Source organism: Pleurodeles waltl, chromosome 9 (assembly GCF_031143425.1).
Source record: "Pleurodeles waltl isolate 20211129_DDA chromosome 9, aPleWal1.hap1.20221129, whole genome shotgun sequence".
In the NCBI taxonomy this organism is placed as follows: Eukaryota; Metazoa; Chordata; class Amphibia; order Caudata; family Salamandridae; genus Pleurodeles; species Pleurodeles waltl.
In genome coordinates this window covers 982,041,170-982,059,663 of record NC_090448.1, presented here as the reverse complement: position 1 = coordinate 982,059,663, position 18,494 = coordinate 982,041,170, and the positions used below count along the sequence as shown (strand labels likewise).

At 45.3% G+C, this 18,494-nt stretch overlaps 1 protein-coding gene and 1 long non-coding RNA gene across 6 annotated transcripts in view; one reads left to right on the top strand and one right to left on the bottom strand.

The window, feature by feature from the left end:
- TTLL5 (tubulin tyrosine ligase like 5) overlaps positions 1-18,494 on the top strand; it is an 899,574-nt gene that overhangs the window by 161,387 nt on the left and 719,693 nt on the right. For all 5 annotated transcript variants that reach the window (XM_069208446.1, XM_069208447.1, XM_069208448.1 and 2 more), the window contains exon 14: positions 267-348. In XM_069208446.1, coding sequence (XP_069064547.1) covers positions 267-348 — 82 coding nt within the window. The remainder of the gene's footprint in view (positions 1-266; positions 349-18,494) is intronic.
- LOC138260193 (uncharacterized) overlaps positions 1-18,494 on the bottom strand; it is a 331,452-nt gene that overhangs the window by 110,151 nt on the left and 202,807 nt on the right. The window lies entirely within an intron of this gene.

The following is an 18,494-nucleotide window of genomic DNA, read 5'->3' as shown; positions in this document are numbered from 1 at the left end:
CAAATGTACTGTTGGCAAGTCAAGGTCACATCCATCCTGTGTTGAAATGGATGGCAAGGAGGATTCAAAACTGTAATGCTAATAATGCTTTTTGTTCTGTAAACTGCTACTGCAGAAGGTAAAAAGCAATTTTCTGTATTGTAGTTTTATTGTAGTCTTCATGACTGGGTAGAGGAGCAACCATTTTCGGAGCGTTTAAGGTAATTGAAACATCCTAAAAAGTATAAGTCTTTGTACTTTTAAAGTCTCATGTTTTGTACTTGCAGAACTGTATGGTTTTGATGTTCTCATTGATGCTAACCTGAAACCTTGGCTCTTGGAGGTGAACCTTTCTCCATCTCTGGCCTGGTAAGTAAGCTGAGACACTTTTTTTCCATATACATAGAGGGGTCGCATTCATAGCACCGTCCTGAGAGTGAGATTGTAGCTGAACATATCCCTCTCCTTTGTTTCTTTCTTGGTTTCCTCTATAGTTTTAGATGAAATGTCTTTCTGAGGCTTGTACACATAATTATTACTAATATAAGACCCGAAGAAGACCTCTGTTGTAAGGAAGGGATGCAATGAGGACATGAATATATTGCTGTCAGACTGTTTTGGTATATCACTCAAAACTGATAATGTTGACCAAGATCTGCATATATTTCCAGCTGGCTTCCTTGGTACTTTGTGTAGATGCTGCCAGCCTTATCTGGTATAATGAAAAATGTCCTAGCTATTGTAACGGAAAGTTTCAATTCTATTAAGGACATGGGGGGATTATGCGGGTCTTACTTTATTTACCAGCAGTCATTAAAGATCCACAATGTCCATGATAAACAAAACTTAATTTCCAATGAGGCTTATGGAAAGGAAGAAAACACCATCAACAGGGGTCCATCCAATCAGGCTCCAGCATATTCCCTCAAGAACCTGCGTACATGCCATTGAAGGTACACGTCGGTCTTGTTTAGAAGACTCTGTCCGTAGAGCAAAACGTAAACTTGTGACTACCATTGTATCCCGATCTCCAGAGGAGTACACATTGTTTTAAATACAAACTTTCTCAAGAGTAAACAGAGCATGATCAACTACAACAAAAGTTTGTGAAGCTACTTTCATGTAGAGAGTTCGCAATCAAACATGACAATATGAATTGGCAGGGCAGGTAAGGGTGGGATAATCCTCGCCTCCCTGTCCTTAATAGAATTGAAACTTTCCATTGCAATAACTCAGACATTCTATGTCGGGACTGGAGGCAAGCATTATACTAGTTTATAGCTTTTCCACCACAAGCAACACTATATTAGGAATTGGTTTAAAGTAAAACCTTTTAAAGCTGGAATCTGAAGACCAGTCTGCTGCATTAAGAAGGTCTTCAAGGCGTGCTTCTGGGGTAAAAGCTTTGAGGGCCATAGCTCCTCTTGCTGAATGTTCCCCAAACATGCAAGTGTCAATACCTTGGGGCGTTCAGATTCCAGGCAGCGGCTTCAAGCTTTGGCAATAGTTGCTGATTAACTGACAGCACCCGCAGGGAGGATAATGCCTGGCCGCGCTTCTTGCTTGAATGACAGCGATGTGCGCCGGTCACAGGAGGAAACAAGACTCACTGAGCGCAAGGAGCATTAGCATGCCACCCTCATGGGGTCACAAGGCCAATCCACGCAGGAGCCAGAGCGCGCCTCCCTTGGAGGCTAGATTCCTAGCAGAAACGCCAGGATTAAAGAGTTACGGCCACGAAGGAGTGTCTGCGCATTCCCGCGGCTGTGCTAAACGGGAGGAAGAAAAGTTAGGCACAATTGAAACAAGGCAAAATACACACTGCTGTAACCAATGCAATTGCGTTTTAGATACAGGCAACAAAACAATTAACGGCAATTATCCTTTCTCAAAGCCAACAAATTCAGTAGGATAGGCACAGTTATGAATAGAGATCAGAAATACTGAACTGTCAACTGCTGGAGCAGCAAAGAAAGAGGAGGAAAGAAGGTCTACAGAGGTTCTTGAGGGAATATGCTGGACCCTAATTGTATGGGCTGTTTGTTAATGCTGTTTTCTTCCTTTCCGTAGGCCTCATAGGAAATGAAATGTGTTTATTATGGTCATTGTGGTTCTTTAATAGCTGCTGGTAAATAAAGTAAAGAAATATCAGAATAATCCTCGCCTCTGATTCTGACATAGAATTATCATTTTAATTCCCCAGACTAGCTAGAGTATTTCCAGAAATTCACAGAATGTGGGGCATTAGTGCCCATTCTTTGGAAAGAGATGTCTAAGGGTTTCTTTCCCAATAGTGAAGGTAATGTCTATCTCAGATTAGAATATTGACATGTAAAATAAAGCGCCCCCCACAACAAAGTTGTGACAGCGGTGTCTACAATCCCAACAGCATCTTGCGCTCCTGTGTCTTCAGAAGCAAATGATGGGGCCTAAGCAGACTGACCAAACACCACAAAAAGTGGCCAATATAAGGTCAAAAAGCATAGACGAGAGAGACTCACTGATTCAACATGTGTGCTTATGTGGCTTTCCCCATTTATTTCTGCTGTCTGCTTTGCGGGGTGCTGCAGAGACACAGCCAGCTTTAGATTTAGCATTTCTTTCCTTGATGGACTGCAACCTTGGTCTTCATCTCATGGTCACCAGGTAATAATCCTGGGAACACCAAAATCTTTCAAGTGTAAGCGGAGGACAGATTCTTCTTGCTGGCATCTTTTAAAAGTAGTTCATAGCATTGTCAGCTGGTCTGTTCACTACATGCCTGTTTTCCGGGGCCTCTTTCCAGGGGCCTCTTTCACTTTGCTTTTCAGTAATTTATATCATTTATACTACGGTTGTAGGCAAGGAATCAGACAGCATAACCTTCTAAAAACAGTTTGTATTATATGAGGGGGCCTCCTTTGCAGATTTGGCCGGAACCTCCCAGTACATTAACATTGAGAAATGTTCTGGAATCCTCTAGATTCTCAATTTGGAACTATGCATAAACCACCTCAGTACAGCCTTACGGTCTCCACCTTTAAACTCTCAGCCCACTACGGCTGGTACACTCACCTAGCAAAGTTAGGTCTTTTCACTCTACTGTCAATTTAACACCACAGATCTGTTCATTATTTGCACTACGATGGAGACCCCAAACACGCTGCAGTGTGCAGCATGTTAAAATGAGCTTCTTTGTAGTCACACAATCAGTTGCCCGCAGGGTGCATATTGTCAATAACAGCATAATGGATTTCAAAGCTGTTTCTAGATCTATAGGCCTCTCTGCCCTTATCCCAATAGAGAGATTTATTTTCACAGCCTATGCAAAGGTGTTTCAAATCCAGAAGTAAAATCGTTGAAAATCAGAATAACCTCAAACTGAACTCACATTTATAAGAAGCATGCTAAAATCTGTTGGGGATATCTGCCTGCAAGTCAGGACGTTTGTTAGATGGGTGGCTGTTAGTGAGATAGACCCGCTCGGCAGGTAAACCAACAATGCTAGAAGAACTACTTGAAAGGAGTGAGCATCAGACTGTCTATAGATATTTCTGTCATATTCTCAGCAAAGAAACGCTGGCCATGCTTCAAAACTATGATTTACTGAAAATTATCACAGGGGACAATCGAGCAGGTTCCAGGCCTCGTTCTGATGGGGCTTTCTAGCGTACCTGGCTGTGGTCCTCGCTCTCATCAGAGCCTCCCCCAACATTTGGCAAGATCTCCTGGTCCCCAGTGCGAGGGTACTTTTGCACCCTTCCTTTCCGGACTAATATGTACCTGGGGTTTCTAAGCAGCAGACTTGAACTGTTTGGGGGGACCGAATCCATCATCTGTGGAGCACGAAGGCAGCACAGCAGGCACCAGTATAAGAGCATATGGCTTTGGTTTCTGCCATTTACCTCTTTACTTTTAACAAAACTCTCTGTAATGTACCCTGGAAAGAGATGCTGGTCTTTTTAGTTAGTGTACCTGGCGAATGGCAGTGTTGAGATGGACCCTTTCAGTTAATTCGTATCCACTTCTGGTGGCTCCTGAAACTCTGAAAAAGGAGAGATAGACGACCTCTTTCAAGTTTGGGAATATTACCTTTTTTCTGTGCTAACCTGCAAGCCTGTCTGAACTAATGGTGCTAGTGAGAGTAAACTAGTGTCAAGAAAGTCTGGTTTTTGGCAACAATTAGTAAAAATAAAAAAACGTGGCAATAGTATAGAGTTGTTTTGCGCAGTCTGGGTACTAGCAGAGCTAGTTTGTAACACCTGAATGCTTGAGGAATTGAGACTAGCTCTTTGTCATCTATGGTGACTTAACACCAGCATGCTACTTTTACGATACCTATTTTTTGCTGTTTTTTATTTTCCCTCTTTTTTTTAATAGTGCCTAATGCGTGCCATTGCCCATCAAGTACTCCACAGTACCTGTATAGCAGTTTGTCGGTCCTGACCTCTTTAATGTGCGTGCAATGTGTACTCGTACAACATCCTACCTATCAGCCTGACATGTTGACAGCATTTTCTGCAGCCCAAGGCAGGGGCGCCAGAGTTTATGCAATAGGTGGAAGCTGATGTCCAATGGCAATTTTGTCAGGCCATGCTGAAGAATGCATTAGTCTTGTGAGGGATGGAAGAACTTACTTCCTTGTTTATTTTGTGAAGTGTGTAATTCAATGTTGAATTAAAAACATTTCATGAAATTGGCGTACATTGTTTAACGAAAATATGTTGCATTGCAGAAAAAACACATTTACTTTGTGCAGTTGCAGATTTTATAATTAGAGAAAGCAAATGGAAAGGTGTTAGTAGTTTTCACAAATTTTGCTGGTGGAGAACGCAGATAAATAGACTTTTTGCAGGTACATTTTCATGCAGAAACAGAAGAAGTTATCCAAAAATGTAAGTTGCCAAAAGTTCAACATTTTGTAATTTTATTAAATCACAAAATTATTAATTATGCCCATTTGTGATGACACGCCTATGATTTTGCACACCTCTGGCTTTAAGCTAAATGTGCTAGAACAGCAATTGAGTTTGGTAGTAATACCTTGATTTCTATCTCTGCTATTTAAGAAATACATGATACAAGAACACTTTATTTATGAGAGTTTAAACATTGTCCTTGCTTTGGCGTCTTGGCAGAGAACTTGTGGGTTCCTGTACCAAGTGAAAAGAGAATGTCAGCTCTACAAAAAAAAAAAAAACAGCTTAATTTCGAGGCATTGTTTTTATTATTGTGTATTCTCTCTTTAAAAAAAATGAAACATATGAAACCAAGGCACATTTTAACTAATTTCCCAAAATGTGTTGTCTAAAAAGGCTCTGACATCAGGTAAAGTTAGAGGGAACTTAATAATTTTATCCTGCTTTACATTTTCCACTCGAACCAGATTTTTTCCAGTATGTCAGCAGATGCAATTACTACTTTGATTATGAAATATAGTTTTTTTAAGCATGAATGTCGTAAAATGTTTTTTTCCCATGGAACACCCGCTTTTCTCAGAGTTGACCTCGTTTTTCTCTGCCACCTTCTGGTGGTATTTTCGCTCTGCACATTGAGAAGTCTCAAACTGGGTTCTTATTGGATGTCCTGGGTTAAAACGCGAACATCGAGATTGTAGTGCTCCTCAGAGGAGGTGCACAACATTCCTATGTTTTTCACAGAGGAAGTAAAGATGAGCATTACAGACAGAGGTTCAAGAATGATGACTGTTGTAGCACAAAGGTAGAGAGGAAATAACAAAGGAACATTTGGCAAGGGGACTGGGTCAGCACTGCAGTTTAGATTCAAAGGATAATCGCATGAGATGATGGAGGCGATGCAATATATAGTTCAGTCCTATTTTTCTAGGTAGCCTGGGGTCATAGGTGTTCAAACTAGGTGTGGATGATAATGGGAGGATGGAACAAATGTAAATCATGGGGGCATCCCATTTTAACATGTAAATGTGCTGACAAGCCGGACATTCACTTTGCAGAGTTTCAGTCATATGTGTGTACTCTGTAGTAAGTCCAGTGTCTGGGGGTGATTATTAAGAGTAAGAGCATCCCACCCTCACCACATATAGGATTACTATATCTGATGGTGTGGTGATTGATTTTGAGGGACGCCTGCACTCTTTACGTGACACAAATAGGAGCAGGTGAGTGCAGAGGTCCTGAGAATGGGTCACAATGGTGGAGATTGCCGCATGAGGAGGGAGGTCCTTCACTATGGCAAAGATTTCCTAGGCCCGGTTGGTGTTGCTTTCGATGTGGCTGGTGAACTTTTGGTGGCTCTAATTTGCTGATCAAAGCATCTTTGGGCAGATTTGTAGGGTATTCTTATCTGTATCTTTCTGACTTTGAGTCCATTTGCATTCAACATGGATGTGGAATTCCTATGCCCTACTACCGGGACATATTGTTTGGGGTCAAGGGCAACAAGTTTTCATGTTTATTTTGTCCTTGAGACAAGTAGGCCCAACCCCCTGCAGCACAAACCCTTTGACTGCTAGTTTACAGAGAAGGGAACTGTCTGCAACTGAGGTAATGTGTCTCCAAATGTTAATGCTGTTTGAACTCATATTTATGGTTCTATAATGAAAAGCCTTCATTATTAGGATGAGCGCTGTAAATTAACATTTTGAGGTCACACTGCACTACTGACAGTGTGGTTCCAGTAAAAAAAAAAAAGGGAAGAAAAGTGTATACACGTTTGGAAAAGTTTAACAATATGACGTCAAGTATAAGGCTCCCAGAATTCTCTCTGATTAGATGCAAATGTTTGCAGAAGCTTGTAAACAAAAGTGATTCTTCTTTGCCTTCAAAATTAAATTTCAGAAAAAAGTGCAATAGTGAAAACATTGTTTCGCTACTCTGAAAATGTAGGTGCTATTTCTTTGAAGCATCATTTAGTAAAATGTTTTGATGCATGCTAGTATTTCCCAAAAATATTCCTAATGGAAAATCACTGTAACCATTTTCAACAAGTTTATGGGAAACAAGAAAATAAACAAGCACTGGCAAAGACAATCAATACAAATCTTATTTTGTGGGTTTTTGATTTTGTCAATGCCTGTCTTGTTTTGACATGGCTTCTTGTAGAACTTTATTGTTGTGGGAGCTGCCAGACCCTCACCATTGTAACAAACACTGGCAAAAAGGAAAAAAATGTTTTTGGTCTTAAAAAGTTACACTTTGCCACCAGTGGTGTAACAAAGGCCCCATAGCCCCCCTCCAGGGGGCCCCCTTTGCACAGCACATATCCTGAGTGAGTCCGAAGGGTGATGCCCTCCATGTTTTTTGCAGGGGTGCCCCCTCTAGTTTTGTTACGCCATGGATTACGACAACAGTTCCTGGCACAACAAAACTGTGTGCCAATATGCTCCTTGTGGAAGAGCAGAATGTGATCACTCACTGTAAAGCTAGCCGATAGACAGAGAGCAAAATAGAAGTTTAATAAAAACAAAATGTCTTTGTTAATGCCAAACCTAATTAGGGGCCAAATTCTTAAAGAAAGTCACAAAAGTGCATCCATGATAAATGTCTTTGAATTTGTGGCTTTCATGAATTCACAAGAACTTACAGAAATAGACCATGAAATCTCACTCCTAGAAAATATTTGTGAACTGTATTTTAGCACGAACAAATGTATGTGTAGATTGACTCGTGAAAATCTATTGAACGTTTAGAAGTTCACCTTGACTCCAACCACTTTTTTCCCCAACCATGAAAGAACTTCTACTTCTGCTATTGTCAGGAGCAAATTTCCCATCTTTCTCATTTTGGGAAAAGATTAGGGAAGAGCTGGTGAAGATCCTTAAAACATGCAAGTTAGTAGGTTTGCAGATTCAAAGGCATTCCAGCCCTGGAACTACTGCTTACTGCTTCTGTCAGCTCCAGTAGGTAGATCTGCGGAAAAGTGACAAAATAAGGAAATTGCTAAAGTAGGGATTGTAATTGCAAACTTTCAAGCCCTACTGTAGTAGTAGCCCTGGCATAATCAGATAGGCTATTATCTGAGCTCTCACATATTGAGATTGCCGCCATAATTTATCGCCACACTAAAAGGCACCAAAGGGACAAGTAGATTTGTTTTACAGGACAAGTAGATTTAAGAAGCAACATGTCCCATGGACAAGTAGATATTTAATTAAATTCCACACCCCTGATTCAAGTTGCTTGCAGTGGCATTTGGTAAGCCTGGGCTCTTCCGTAGACCAGTTTTTTTGCTGTTGTATTCTTGTGGCTTTGTTGGCTTTGGGGGGCAGCTGAGGTATCTGTGCAGGTGTTGATCCCAGTGTTGAAGTTGGGATGGACTGGGAGAGGTTGTTGGAGTGTCAAGACCAGTGGTGTAGGAGTTTGGAAAACCAGGCTACTTATGAGATCTTGATCCAGTTGCATCTTCAAGATTTGGTGATGGTGTTTCTGCTGTGGTATAGGGTGGGTATGCTGGAGGTGATGAGTTTGTGGGCGGATGAGGCGATCGGTGTGTGACTGCATACAATGTTGCTGAAGCTGATGAAGATGGGGTCCAGTATGTGTCTGACGGCGTGTGTGGGGCCTTTGACTTGCTGGGTGAGTCTGAGGTTGGGCTGGGACTCTAGGATGTTGGTTGTGTTGGGTTTGGTGAGGTCCTCCAGGTGGTAGTTGAGGTCACAGAGGAGAATGAAGGCACTGAATTCGAGGACTGAGGGCAGCAGTCTGTGGTGGTGCTTCCAAAGTTGGAGTGTGATCCAGGAGGATGGTAGATGAGGGTTACACATAAGGTGTAGTGAGCAGTGATGAGGAGCTTAAAGTTTAAGTGTTCCATGTTCCAGGTGATGGAGCATTGGATGAATTCTTTGAAGATGATAGTGTTTCTGCCTCTGGGTCTGTTTAACCTGTGCTGCCTTGCAGTCTTGTATCAGGGGTGGGGGATTGTTATGGCAATGACTGAGGCCTCGGAGGGAATTAGCCAGGTTTTGGTCAGGAAGAGTAGTCCAACGAGCAGTCGTGTAGCAGAGCCCAAATATTTGATAGAGACTTCTAGCTGCAGATTCCTTACCTTAGAATTCCCTGGCGTCAGCTTAGAATCAGGAATTTTTCTACTGAGCAGTACCCTGCGTGAGTCATTCGGATCTGCGTGCGTCATCCGGCTCCGCGTGGCATCGTCAGCGTCGTTGGAGCTGTCTGTGAAGTCACGGTCGTCTATATAGGCACCATCACGGCACACGTACGTCAGTTCTTTTCCTTCCGCACCAGTTAAGCACAGATCCAGAAAGAGCTTCCCTTTTTTTTCGAACGTTTTGTTGAAGCTTTTCGATTGTCGAAACAATGTCTTCGAGGAAGACGGGATTCAAACCATGTGGTGCATGTCATCGCACCAGTGTTGGTTACGGATCCACACCAGGTGTGTCTTTGGTGCCTGGAAAAGGACCATGATTCGAAGTCCTGTTCTGACTGTCGAGCCATAGCTCCGAAGGCCTTGAGAGAGAGATCTTTCAAGCTTCCAGCGGCCCGGCAGCCGTCTTCGGTTAGTGCGACTCCGAGAAGGTCACGGTCCCGCTCTAGGAGGAGGTTGCGGCACCGCTCCAGGAGCCCCAAGTCATCTTCCTCACGTTGGAGGTCTTCGGGGCATTCAGGTAAGAGGCACAAGAAGAAGAATTCTAAGCGGACTTCGACTTTGACACGCCCGTCGGCCGACGAGGTGTCCAGGGAAAGTCGACGTTCCGAGAAGGGATCCGCGGAGCCATTGCCAGGGCCGACTTCGCGTCTTCCCCCTTTTCCGGGGACCGGAGCGACCCCCACTCAAATGAAAGAACTTTACGAGGCTATGCGCCTTGTTTTTGAGCGGGCTGCACCTTTGGGTGGGTCTTTGGGTCCCGCTGGGTCAGCAAGGGCCCCATTGGATTCAACGTCAGCGGCTTCAGCCTTGGTGCTGTTGGGGACCCCGGGATCCGATAGCGGATCTGGACCGGTGCGGTCTCTCACAGTAGTCCTCCTCCGGCACCGGGCCCGACGTCAATGCTCCCTCCACCACCGGCGCCCACTGGTGGTGGTAGCCCCATCCTCATTCCGGATGATCCGGAGCCGGAACAACGTCATACGAATCCGATTCTGACTTCCACGGTGCCGATTAGGCCCAGATCAGTGCCTGAGGCTTTTTCAGAACAGCCAGGCACAGGAGAAGAATGGGAGGGGTCTGATGACCCTTTAGAGTATGGATTTGAGCACGAACAGGACTGATATGAGGATCTAGGAGAAGCCAGTGGACTGGGTACTTCTCCAGATGCTGGCATGCTCTCTCTCCTGCTGTGGCTACGGAGGAAGGTGCATCTTATGCCATGGGGGTGTGTAGGGCAGCTGAGGTTTTGGACCTAGATTTGCCTATGGTGCAGTCAGGACTAATGTCCTGACTGAGGTGCTTCAGCCAGGGGGTTGCTACATCGGAGCCGATGTTATGCTTCAATGAGGCCCTCACAGATGTCCTTCTGGGAACATGGTCCAAACCCAGCACAGGGGCTCCTGTGAATAGGACAATTGGCCGCCGCCATAGACCTGCTCCAAATGACCCTACTTTTCTCACCTAACACCCCACCCCAGAGAGCTTAGTGGTCCACGCCTCCACTTCCAGTGGAGCCTTCCCTTCCGCCCCTCCGGATAGGGAATCCAAGAAGCTGGACCAACTTGGAAGGAAGTTGTTTTCTTCCTCCAGCCTGGCTTTGAGGTCAGTAGATACCTCTTGCCAGTTGGGCCAGTTTTCCCATACTTTATGAGATACGGTGGCCCAGGTGCTGTCCCAGGCCCGCAGGGTGCACAGGACACTCTCACCCAGGCTGTCAAGGATGGGAGAGATGCAGGCAATTCTTCGACAGTGGCCCTCCGTCACCTTGCCTGGCTCCATTCTACTGGCTTTTCAGGGGTGTCCAGTCGAGTTTGATGGATATGCCCTTTGATGGCTCTCGCCTTTTTGGTGAGAAGGCAGACTCTGCGCTTGAGAGGATCAAGGATTCTCGAGCTACGGCCAGATCCTTGGGCCTTTCAGCACCGGCTCGTCAGCAGTCTGTCTTTCGTCCCTTTCGAGGCTTCGGAAGGGGCACAGTACCACGCCAGCCACAAGTTAGCCCCCGTCCTCCGGCTTCCCAGCACCCATAGCGAGGGCGAGGTTGTGGTACCGTCAGACCCAGAGGGTCTAGCCAGAGGTCAGCCACCACATACCCCTCCTCTTCCACAGTGCCCAGGCCCTCCTAGTATGGTTCTGCAGGACCACCTCCCTCCAGTTGGAGGGAGGATTCAATTTCATTTCCCTCACTGGCAGTCCAACACATTGGACAAATGGGTCTTGCAGATCATACAGAAGGGCTATTCCCTCCCCTTCCAATCTTTCCCTCCCTCTATCCCTCCAGTAAAAGAATGGCTGATGGGGGATCATTTGGTTTTGCTTTGCGAGGAAGTTACGACCCTTGGCCAAGGGAGCCATAGAAAGGGTCCCGATGTCAGAAGAATGCAGTGGTTGTTATTCCTTCTACTTTCTGATTCCCAAAAAGAACAAGGCACTTCACCCTATTCTGGATTTAAGGGATGTCAGTCTCTTCCTCAAGAAGAAGAAATTCAAGATGCTCACTCTTGCTCAGGTCTTGCCTGCCCTAGACCAAGAAGACTGGATGTTAACGTTGGACTTACAGGATGCGTATTTTCAAATCCCCACCCTCCCCGCCCGCAGGCGTTACTTGCGGTTCAAGGTGCGCCACGAGCACTTTCAGTTTACCGTGCTCCCTTTCGGTCTCCCCAGTGCCCCTCGGGTGTTCACGAAGGTGATGGCGGTGGTGGCAGTTCATCTGCGCAGGTCAGGGATTTCGGTCTTCCCCTACCTGGACAATTGGCTGTTGAAGGCTCCGACGCCCCAGGCTCTCGTCACCCACCTCCAGACGACGGCAAACCTCTTGCACTCGCTGGGGTTCACCATAAACGTGCGAAAGTCACACTTGACACCCTCTCAGAAGCTCACTTTCATTTGAGCTGTTCTGGACACAGTGCAGTATTAGGCCTATCCTCCCGAGCAGCGAGTCCAGGATATTCAGGTTATGATAACAATGTTTCGGCCTCTATCTTGGATTTCATGAGAGACTCTGAGGCTGTTGGGACTCATGGCTTCCTGCATCCCATTGGTCAAGCATCCAGATGGCATATGAGGGCTCTGCAGTGGGACCTGAAGTTCCAATAGGCACAGCATCAGGGAAATCTTACCGACGTGGTTCACATCTCAGAGGGAACTGCAAAGGATCAGCAGTGGTGGTTAGTGAACTGCGATTGGGTCAAGGGCAGACCCCGCTCCCTTCCCCAACCAGATCTCACAGTATTGACAGATGTGTCACTTCTGGGATGGGGCGGCCATCTGGGAGAGGTGGAGATCAGGGGTCTCTGGTCTCCGGCGGAATCCGGGCTCCATATCAACTTGTTAGCTAGCATTAAAGGCATTTCTTCCTGTTGTGAAAGGGAAGGTAGTGCAGGTGTTCACGGACAACACTACCTCAATGTGATATTGCAACAAGCAGGGCGATGTGGGCTCGTGGACCCTTTGTCAAGAGGCTCTACGTCTCTGGACATGGCTGGAACATCAGGGCATAAGCCTGGTGGTTCAACACCTGGCAGGTTCTCTGAACACCAGAGCAGACTAATTCAGCCGGCGATGCTTAGGGGATCACAAATGGTGTCTCCATTCGGAGGTGGCGCAAGGACTCTTTCAACAGTGGGGAGAGCCTTGGTTAAATCTGTTCGCTTCCAAAGAGAACACGCAATGACAGCAGTATTGCATGTTAGAGTTTCCAAGGTGGCTATCGCTAGGCGCCGCTTTTCGTTGCGAGTGGAGTTCAGGCCTCCTGTACGCCTTTCCGCCCATACCACTTCTGCCCAGAGTTCTCAAGAAAATCACGAACGATTGGGCCCAAGTAATCCTAGTGGCTGTGGATTTGGCACGAAGTCTGTATCCAGAGCTTCTCAAAATGAGCATCAGTCCTCCAATCAGGTTGCCTCTTAGGAGGATCTTCTGTTGCAGCAGCAGGGGAAGTTTCTCCACCCGAACTTGTCAACTCTGCAGCTTCATGTGTGGAGTTTGAGTGGCCCGGGACATCTTGTTTGGGGTCAAGGGCAACAAGTTTTTATGTTTACTTTGTCCTTGGGACAAGTAGGCCCAACCCTCTGCAGCACAAACCCTTTGGCTGCCTGTTTACAGAGAGTAGAAATCTCTGCAGTTAGGTAATGTGTTTATAAAAAATAATGCTGTTCGAACTTGTATTTATGGTTCATTATTTGAAAGCCTCCATTATTAGGGTGAGTGCTGTAAATAATTGTTTTAAGGTCACACTTCACTACTTACATTGGTTCCAGTACAAAAAAAACAAAACGTGTATACACATGTTTGAAAAGTTTAGGCTATGAGGCTAAGTATAATGCTCCCAGAATGCTCTCTGATTAGATGCAAATGAAGTGTTATTTAGTAAAATGTGTTGATGCATGCTAGTATTTCCCAAAAATATTTCTAATGGAAAATCAGTGTAACCATTTTCAACAAAAATATGGGAAGCATGAAAATAAACAAACACTGACAAAGCCAACTGATCTGACATATTTTTATAAGTCTTTTAGTTTCATCAATGCGTGTATTGTTTTGACATGGCTTTTGTAACACTTTATTGTTGTGGGAGCTACCATGCCCTCAACATTGTAACAAACACTGGCAAAATCCCCCCCAAAAGTTTTTGAACTCTAAAAGCACATGTTGCCACCAGTGGCATAACAAAGGCCCCGCAGCCGCCCTCCAGGGGGCCCCTTCAGCAGAGCACCTGTCCTGAATGAGTCTAGAGAGGGGGCTCCTCCATGTTCTTTGCAAAGGGGCACCCTCCAGTTTCGTTACGTCACTGATTGCCACTGTAGTTCCTGACACTGAACAAAACTACTTTGTGTGCCAATATGCTCCTTGTGGAAGAGCAGAATGCGATCACTCACAGTAAAGCCAGCCGAAAGAGAGAGAAATAGAAGTTTAATAAAACAAAATGTCTTTGTTAACACCAGACCTAATTAGGGACCAAGACCCACATGTAGGTAGCTTTTTGCATGTCGCAAACAGCGACTTTCGCTGTTTGTGACGTGCAAAAAGCACATTGCAATGCACAAACCCAGTTTTGCGATTCGCAAATAGGAAGGGGTGTTCCCTTCCTAATTGCGACTCGCAGTGCAATGTAGGATTGTTTTGTGACCGCGAACGCGGGCGCAAACCAATTGCAGTTTGAACCCATTTCAAATGGGTGCTAACACTTTCGCAAAAGCGAAGGGGTCCCCTTGGGACCCCTTCCCCATTGTGAATGACACTGTACACATTTTTTCATTTTTGTAATGCATCTCGTTTTCCTTTAAGGAAAACGGGCTGCATTACAAAGAAAAAAAAATGCTTTATTGAAAAGCAGTCACAGACGTGGTGGTCTGCTGTCTCCAGCAGGCCACCATCCCTGTGAGGGCTGCTATTCGCAAAGGGGTCGCAAATTGTGACCCACCTCATGATTATTCATTAGGTGGGCATTTGCGAAGCCCTTGCGAATCACAGATGGTGTCAGGGACACCGTCCTACATTCGGATTTGCGACTCGCAAATTGCGAGTCGCTCTGACTTGCAATTTGCGGGTCGCAAATCTGAACCTACCTACATGTGGCTATAAATTCTTAAAGAAAGTCACAAAAGTGCACCCATGGTATATGTCGTACCCCTATAAAATATTTGTGAACTGTATTTTAGCATGGGTAAATACGCATGTGCAGATTTGCTCATGTGAAAATCTATTGAGCATTTGCAAGTTCATTTTCCCTCCGCCCACTTTCTTCCCAACCCTGGAAGAACTTCTAATTCTGCCATTGTCAGGAATAAATGTCCAACCTTTCTTATTATGGGAAAATATTAGAGAGAAGCTGGTGAAAATCTTTAAAACATGCAGGTTAGTAGGTTTGCAGGCTCAAAGGCATTCCAGCCCTGGAACTATTGCTTACTGCTTCCTCCAGCCCCAGTATGCAGATCTGCAGAAAGGTGGCAAAATAAGGAAATTGCTACAGTAGGGATTGAAACTGCAAGTATTCAAGACCTACTATGGTAGTAGCCCTGGCATAATCAGAGAGGCTATTATCAGAGCTCTTACATAATGAGTTTGCTGCCATAATTTGTCGCCACACTACATGGCACCAAAGGGACAAGTAGATCTTTTTACAGGACAAGTAGATTTGAGAAGCAACCTGTCCCCTGGACAAGTAGATATTTTAATAAATTCCACACCCCTGTTTATGACCTCCCGCCCGACGTCTGTGATGTCATTTTGGCAGCCAGGCGTCCCTCTACTAAGTCGATTTATGCCTGACATTGGAAACATTTTGTATCATATTGTACAAAGAGGTCTATTGATCCTCTTTCTTCTTCTCTTTTTAATATCCTTCTGTTTATTCTGTCACTAGCCCAACAGGGTTCCTCCTTAGGGACTCCTAAGGGCTATCTTTCTGCCTTTTTCAGCTTTCCTTTGTTTGCCTGATCAACAGTCTTTGTTTAAGTCTCCTATTGTACAGAGATTCTTAAAAGGGCTTGTACATATGTTTCCACCTACGCCTTTTGTAATGCCCCAGTGGAACCTTAATCTAGTGCTTACTTTTCTAATGTGTGCTCCTTTTGAGCCCTTACATAATTGTCCTTTCGGGCTGCTCACTATCAAAACAGCCTTCTTAGTTGCGATCACATCTGCCAGAAGAGTGAGTGAGGTGCAGGTTTTATCATGGAAACTGCCATATCTCACGATATATATCCTGATAAGGTAGTCCTCAGAACTCGTGCCTCTTTCCTCCCCAAGGTGTTGAGCCCTTTCCATCTGGGTCAAAATATCACCCTGCCCACCTTCTTTGCTCCACTGCATCCCTCTAAAGAAGAGAAGCGTCTCCACTGGCTGGACCCAAAAAGAGCGTAATCATTCTACCTTGACCGCACAAAAGAGTTCCGCGTGGACGACCAACTCTTTGTGGGGTACGTTGGTGCAAAGAAGGGGCGGGCAGTCCAGAAACTAAGCATTTTGCGATGGGTCTGCATTAAAATGTGCTATGCTTTGGCTAAGAAGCAGCCTCCTGAGGCCTTGAGAGCTCACTCTACCAGAGGGAAAGCTGCTACCACGGCATTAGCTCAAGACGTGCCGGTGCTGGACATCTGCCAGACGGCAACGTGGGCTTTCCTGCACACTTTTGCAAAACACTACTCCCTGGATAGCCAGGTTAGAAGAGAGGGGCATTTTGCTTGCTCAGTCCTGCAGGACTTCCTTGTGTGAAGTATATCTTTGCAACCCACCACCAGCAGTTATAGCTTGGGTATATATTCTAAGGTAAGGAATCTGCAGTTCGAAGTCTCTGTCAGATGAACAAGTTACTTACCTTCAGTAATTAATTATCTGGTAGAGACTCTATCTAGCTGCAGATTCCTTACACCCACCCAAGCCCCCTCACTCTCCGGATATATATTATTCAGATTTTTACCCTTTCTCCAGGGCATGACTTTTTGTTCAGACAATCAGAAAGGAAAAAAAAAAAAGCTTAACGTTGGTTCTTCAGGACTGCACTTCTGGCGTAGGAAGTTGTGGAAAAGAACTGACGTTTGCACGCGGGGAAGGTGCCTATATAGAAGACCGTGACATCACAGACCGCTCCAAACGACGCTGACAACGCCACGCGGAGCCGGACAGCGCATGCGGATCCGAGCGATGCCACCCGCCGGCACGCGCAGGGTACAGCTCAGCAGAACATTTTTGGTTTTGAAGCTGACGCCAGGGAATTCTAAGGTAAGGAACCTGCAGCTAGATAGAGTCTCTACCAGATAATTTGTTACCGAAGGTAAGTAACTTGTTCTTTAGTGGCAAGTTTAGTGTGGAAGCAAGTGTTGAGTAGCATGCAGAACACGGAGAGGTGTTGTGTAATGGGGTCGGATTTGTCTGGTTGAAGTGCATGGAGAAAGTGAGGTGGGTGCGGGAGAGTGAAGGTGAAGTGGCAGGTGGCGCAGGAGAATGCACCTTCATTGTTGGGTGGCATTGTATGGCAACAGCGCTGGGAAATGAGACTGGGGATGAGGGCTTGAAGGGTCGCAGAGTGCTGATGGTTGGAAAGGCGTGCTAGGGATCCTGGACAGGCACAGATGGGCTTGCTTTGGCATGCTTTGCACGTCCACGCTGCAGCCTCCATTGAGTGAAGACAGTTTTGACAGGACTAGTGAGCCTCATTTAAAAGGACGAAGAGACTGCACCCACTGATTTGCGACACTCTTAATCATAGGCCCCCCTCCTCACATACATTGACAACGTCCAACTTATGCAGGCACAACTCCACCACGGGAAAGCCCTTGCTACTGTCATCATTTTTGCTGATTGGGTGAGTGGGCAAACAGAAAAGGTACAAATTGTTAACCTGCCTTCTGGCTGACACAAGCACTTTATTCCTATTTCTAGATGGTAGTGTTAAAATAACATGGAGGGTAATTAGACCCTTCTGGGATGTCAACATGTTTCAACCTGCTCAAAATACTCTCAACTAAAGGTCCAGGGCTTCCACCCTCTGTATACAGGTTACAGAGGTCAGTATGAGCAAGAAGTATTGTGAAGTCCTCCGAAAAAGAATGTCAGTATACTGAACCAGACAAATTAAGGTCAGGATTTTTGCCATCATTTTGTGGAAGCCTATCCTACTAAGTATTTATCCTTCATGAGGACGAGAAAGAAGGCGGTCTGGCTATACTAAGCAAAGGTTGTACAGATCCACCCTGTGCACATCTGTGTCACCACTCTAACTCCTTGAAGCCACAGGATCCACAATGTGTGTGCTTCTTAAAAGGAAGAACACAGCAATAAATATGAATTTATCAGTCAGCCAGACTACAAATGTACGTGGCATGGTGCTTGAAAGCAAGAGAGTGACTGCAGTAACTTTGGCAAAGGGCTGTGGCAGCCCAGGCCAAGGGCTGTGTGTGTTTCTAAGAGAGGATCAGAGTGAGCTGCCATCATGACGGCCCCCAGAGATTCAAAAATGGTACCTAAAGGACTTATTTTGTGAAGCAGAATAGTTGACCAAGTTGCAACAAATGTTGCCTTCGCCTTTGTGAAGATTCTTTGTTGGAATTTGAAAGTGAGCAATAAAGCAAACTTCCGGTTACTGTGAGCTGGTACCTGGCATTAGAAGTCTCCAGTAGAAAGCGAGGACTCTCCTGTCAGCACCAGAAGCCGGATATGCAAAACTTGCAACGGTGGAGGCACAGCTCACTGGCTTAGAAAGATACAAAGAAAATGGAAATGTTTCTACCTGGTCTGTAGACTGACTTTTGAGACACCCAAAACAAACTGGAGCATTAAGAAACTGTGAATTAGGCCTGCTTGCACAAGGTGACAAGGATATTAGCATTTTCCAGTGTGGGAACCATGTCTGTTGTATCACAGCCTGGTACTAACCTTTGGCAGCAACATTTGTTGGTTAGGTTTTGTATGAAGTTTTAACTCTGGAATAGGTACATTTAGGATCTGTT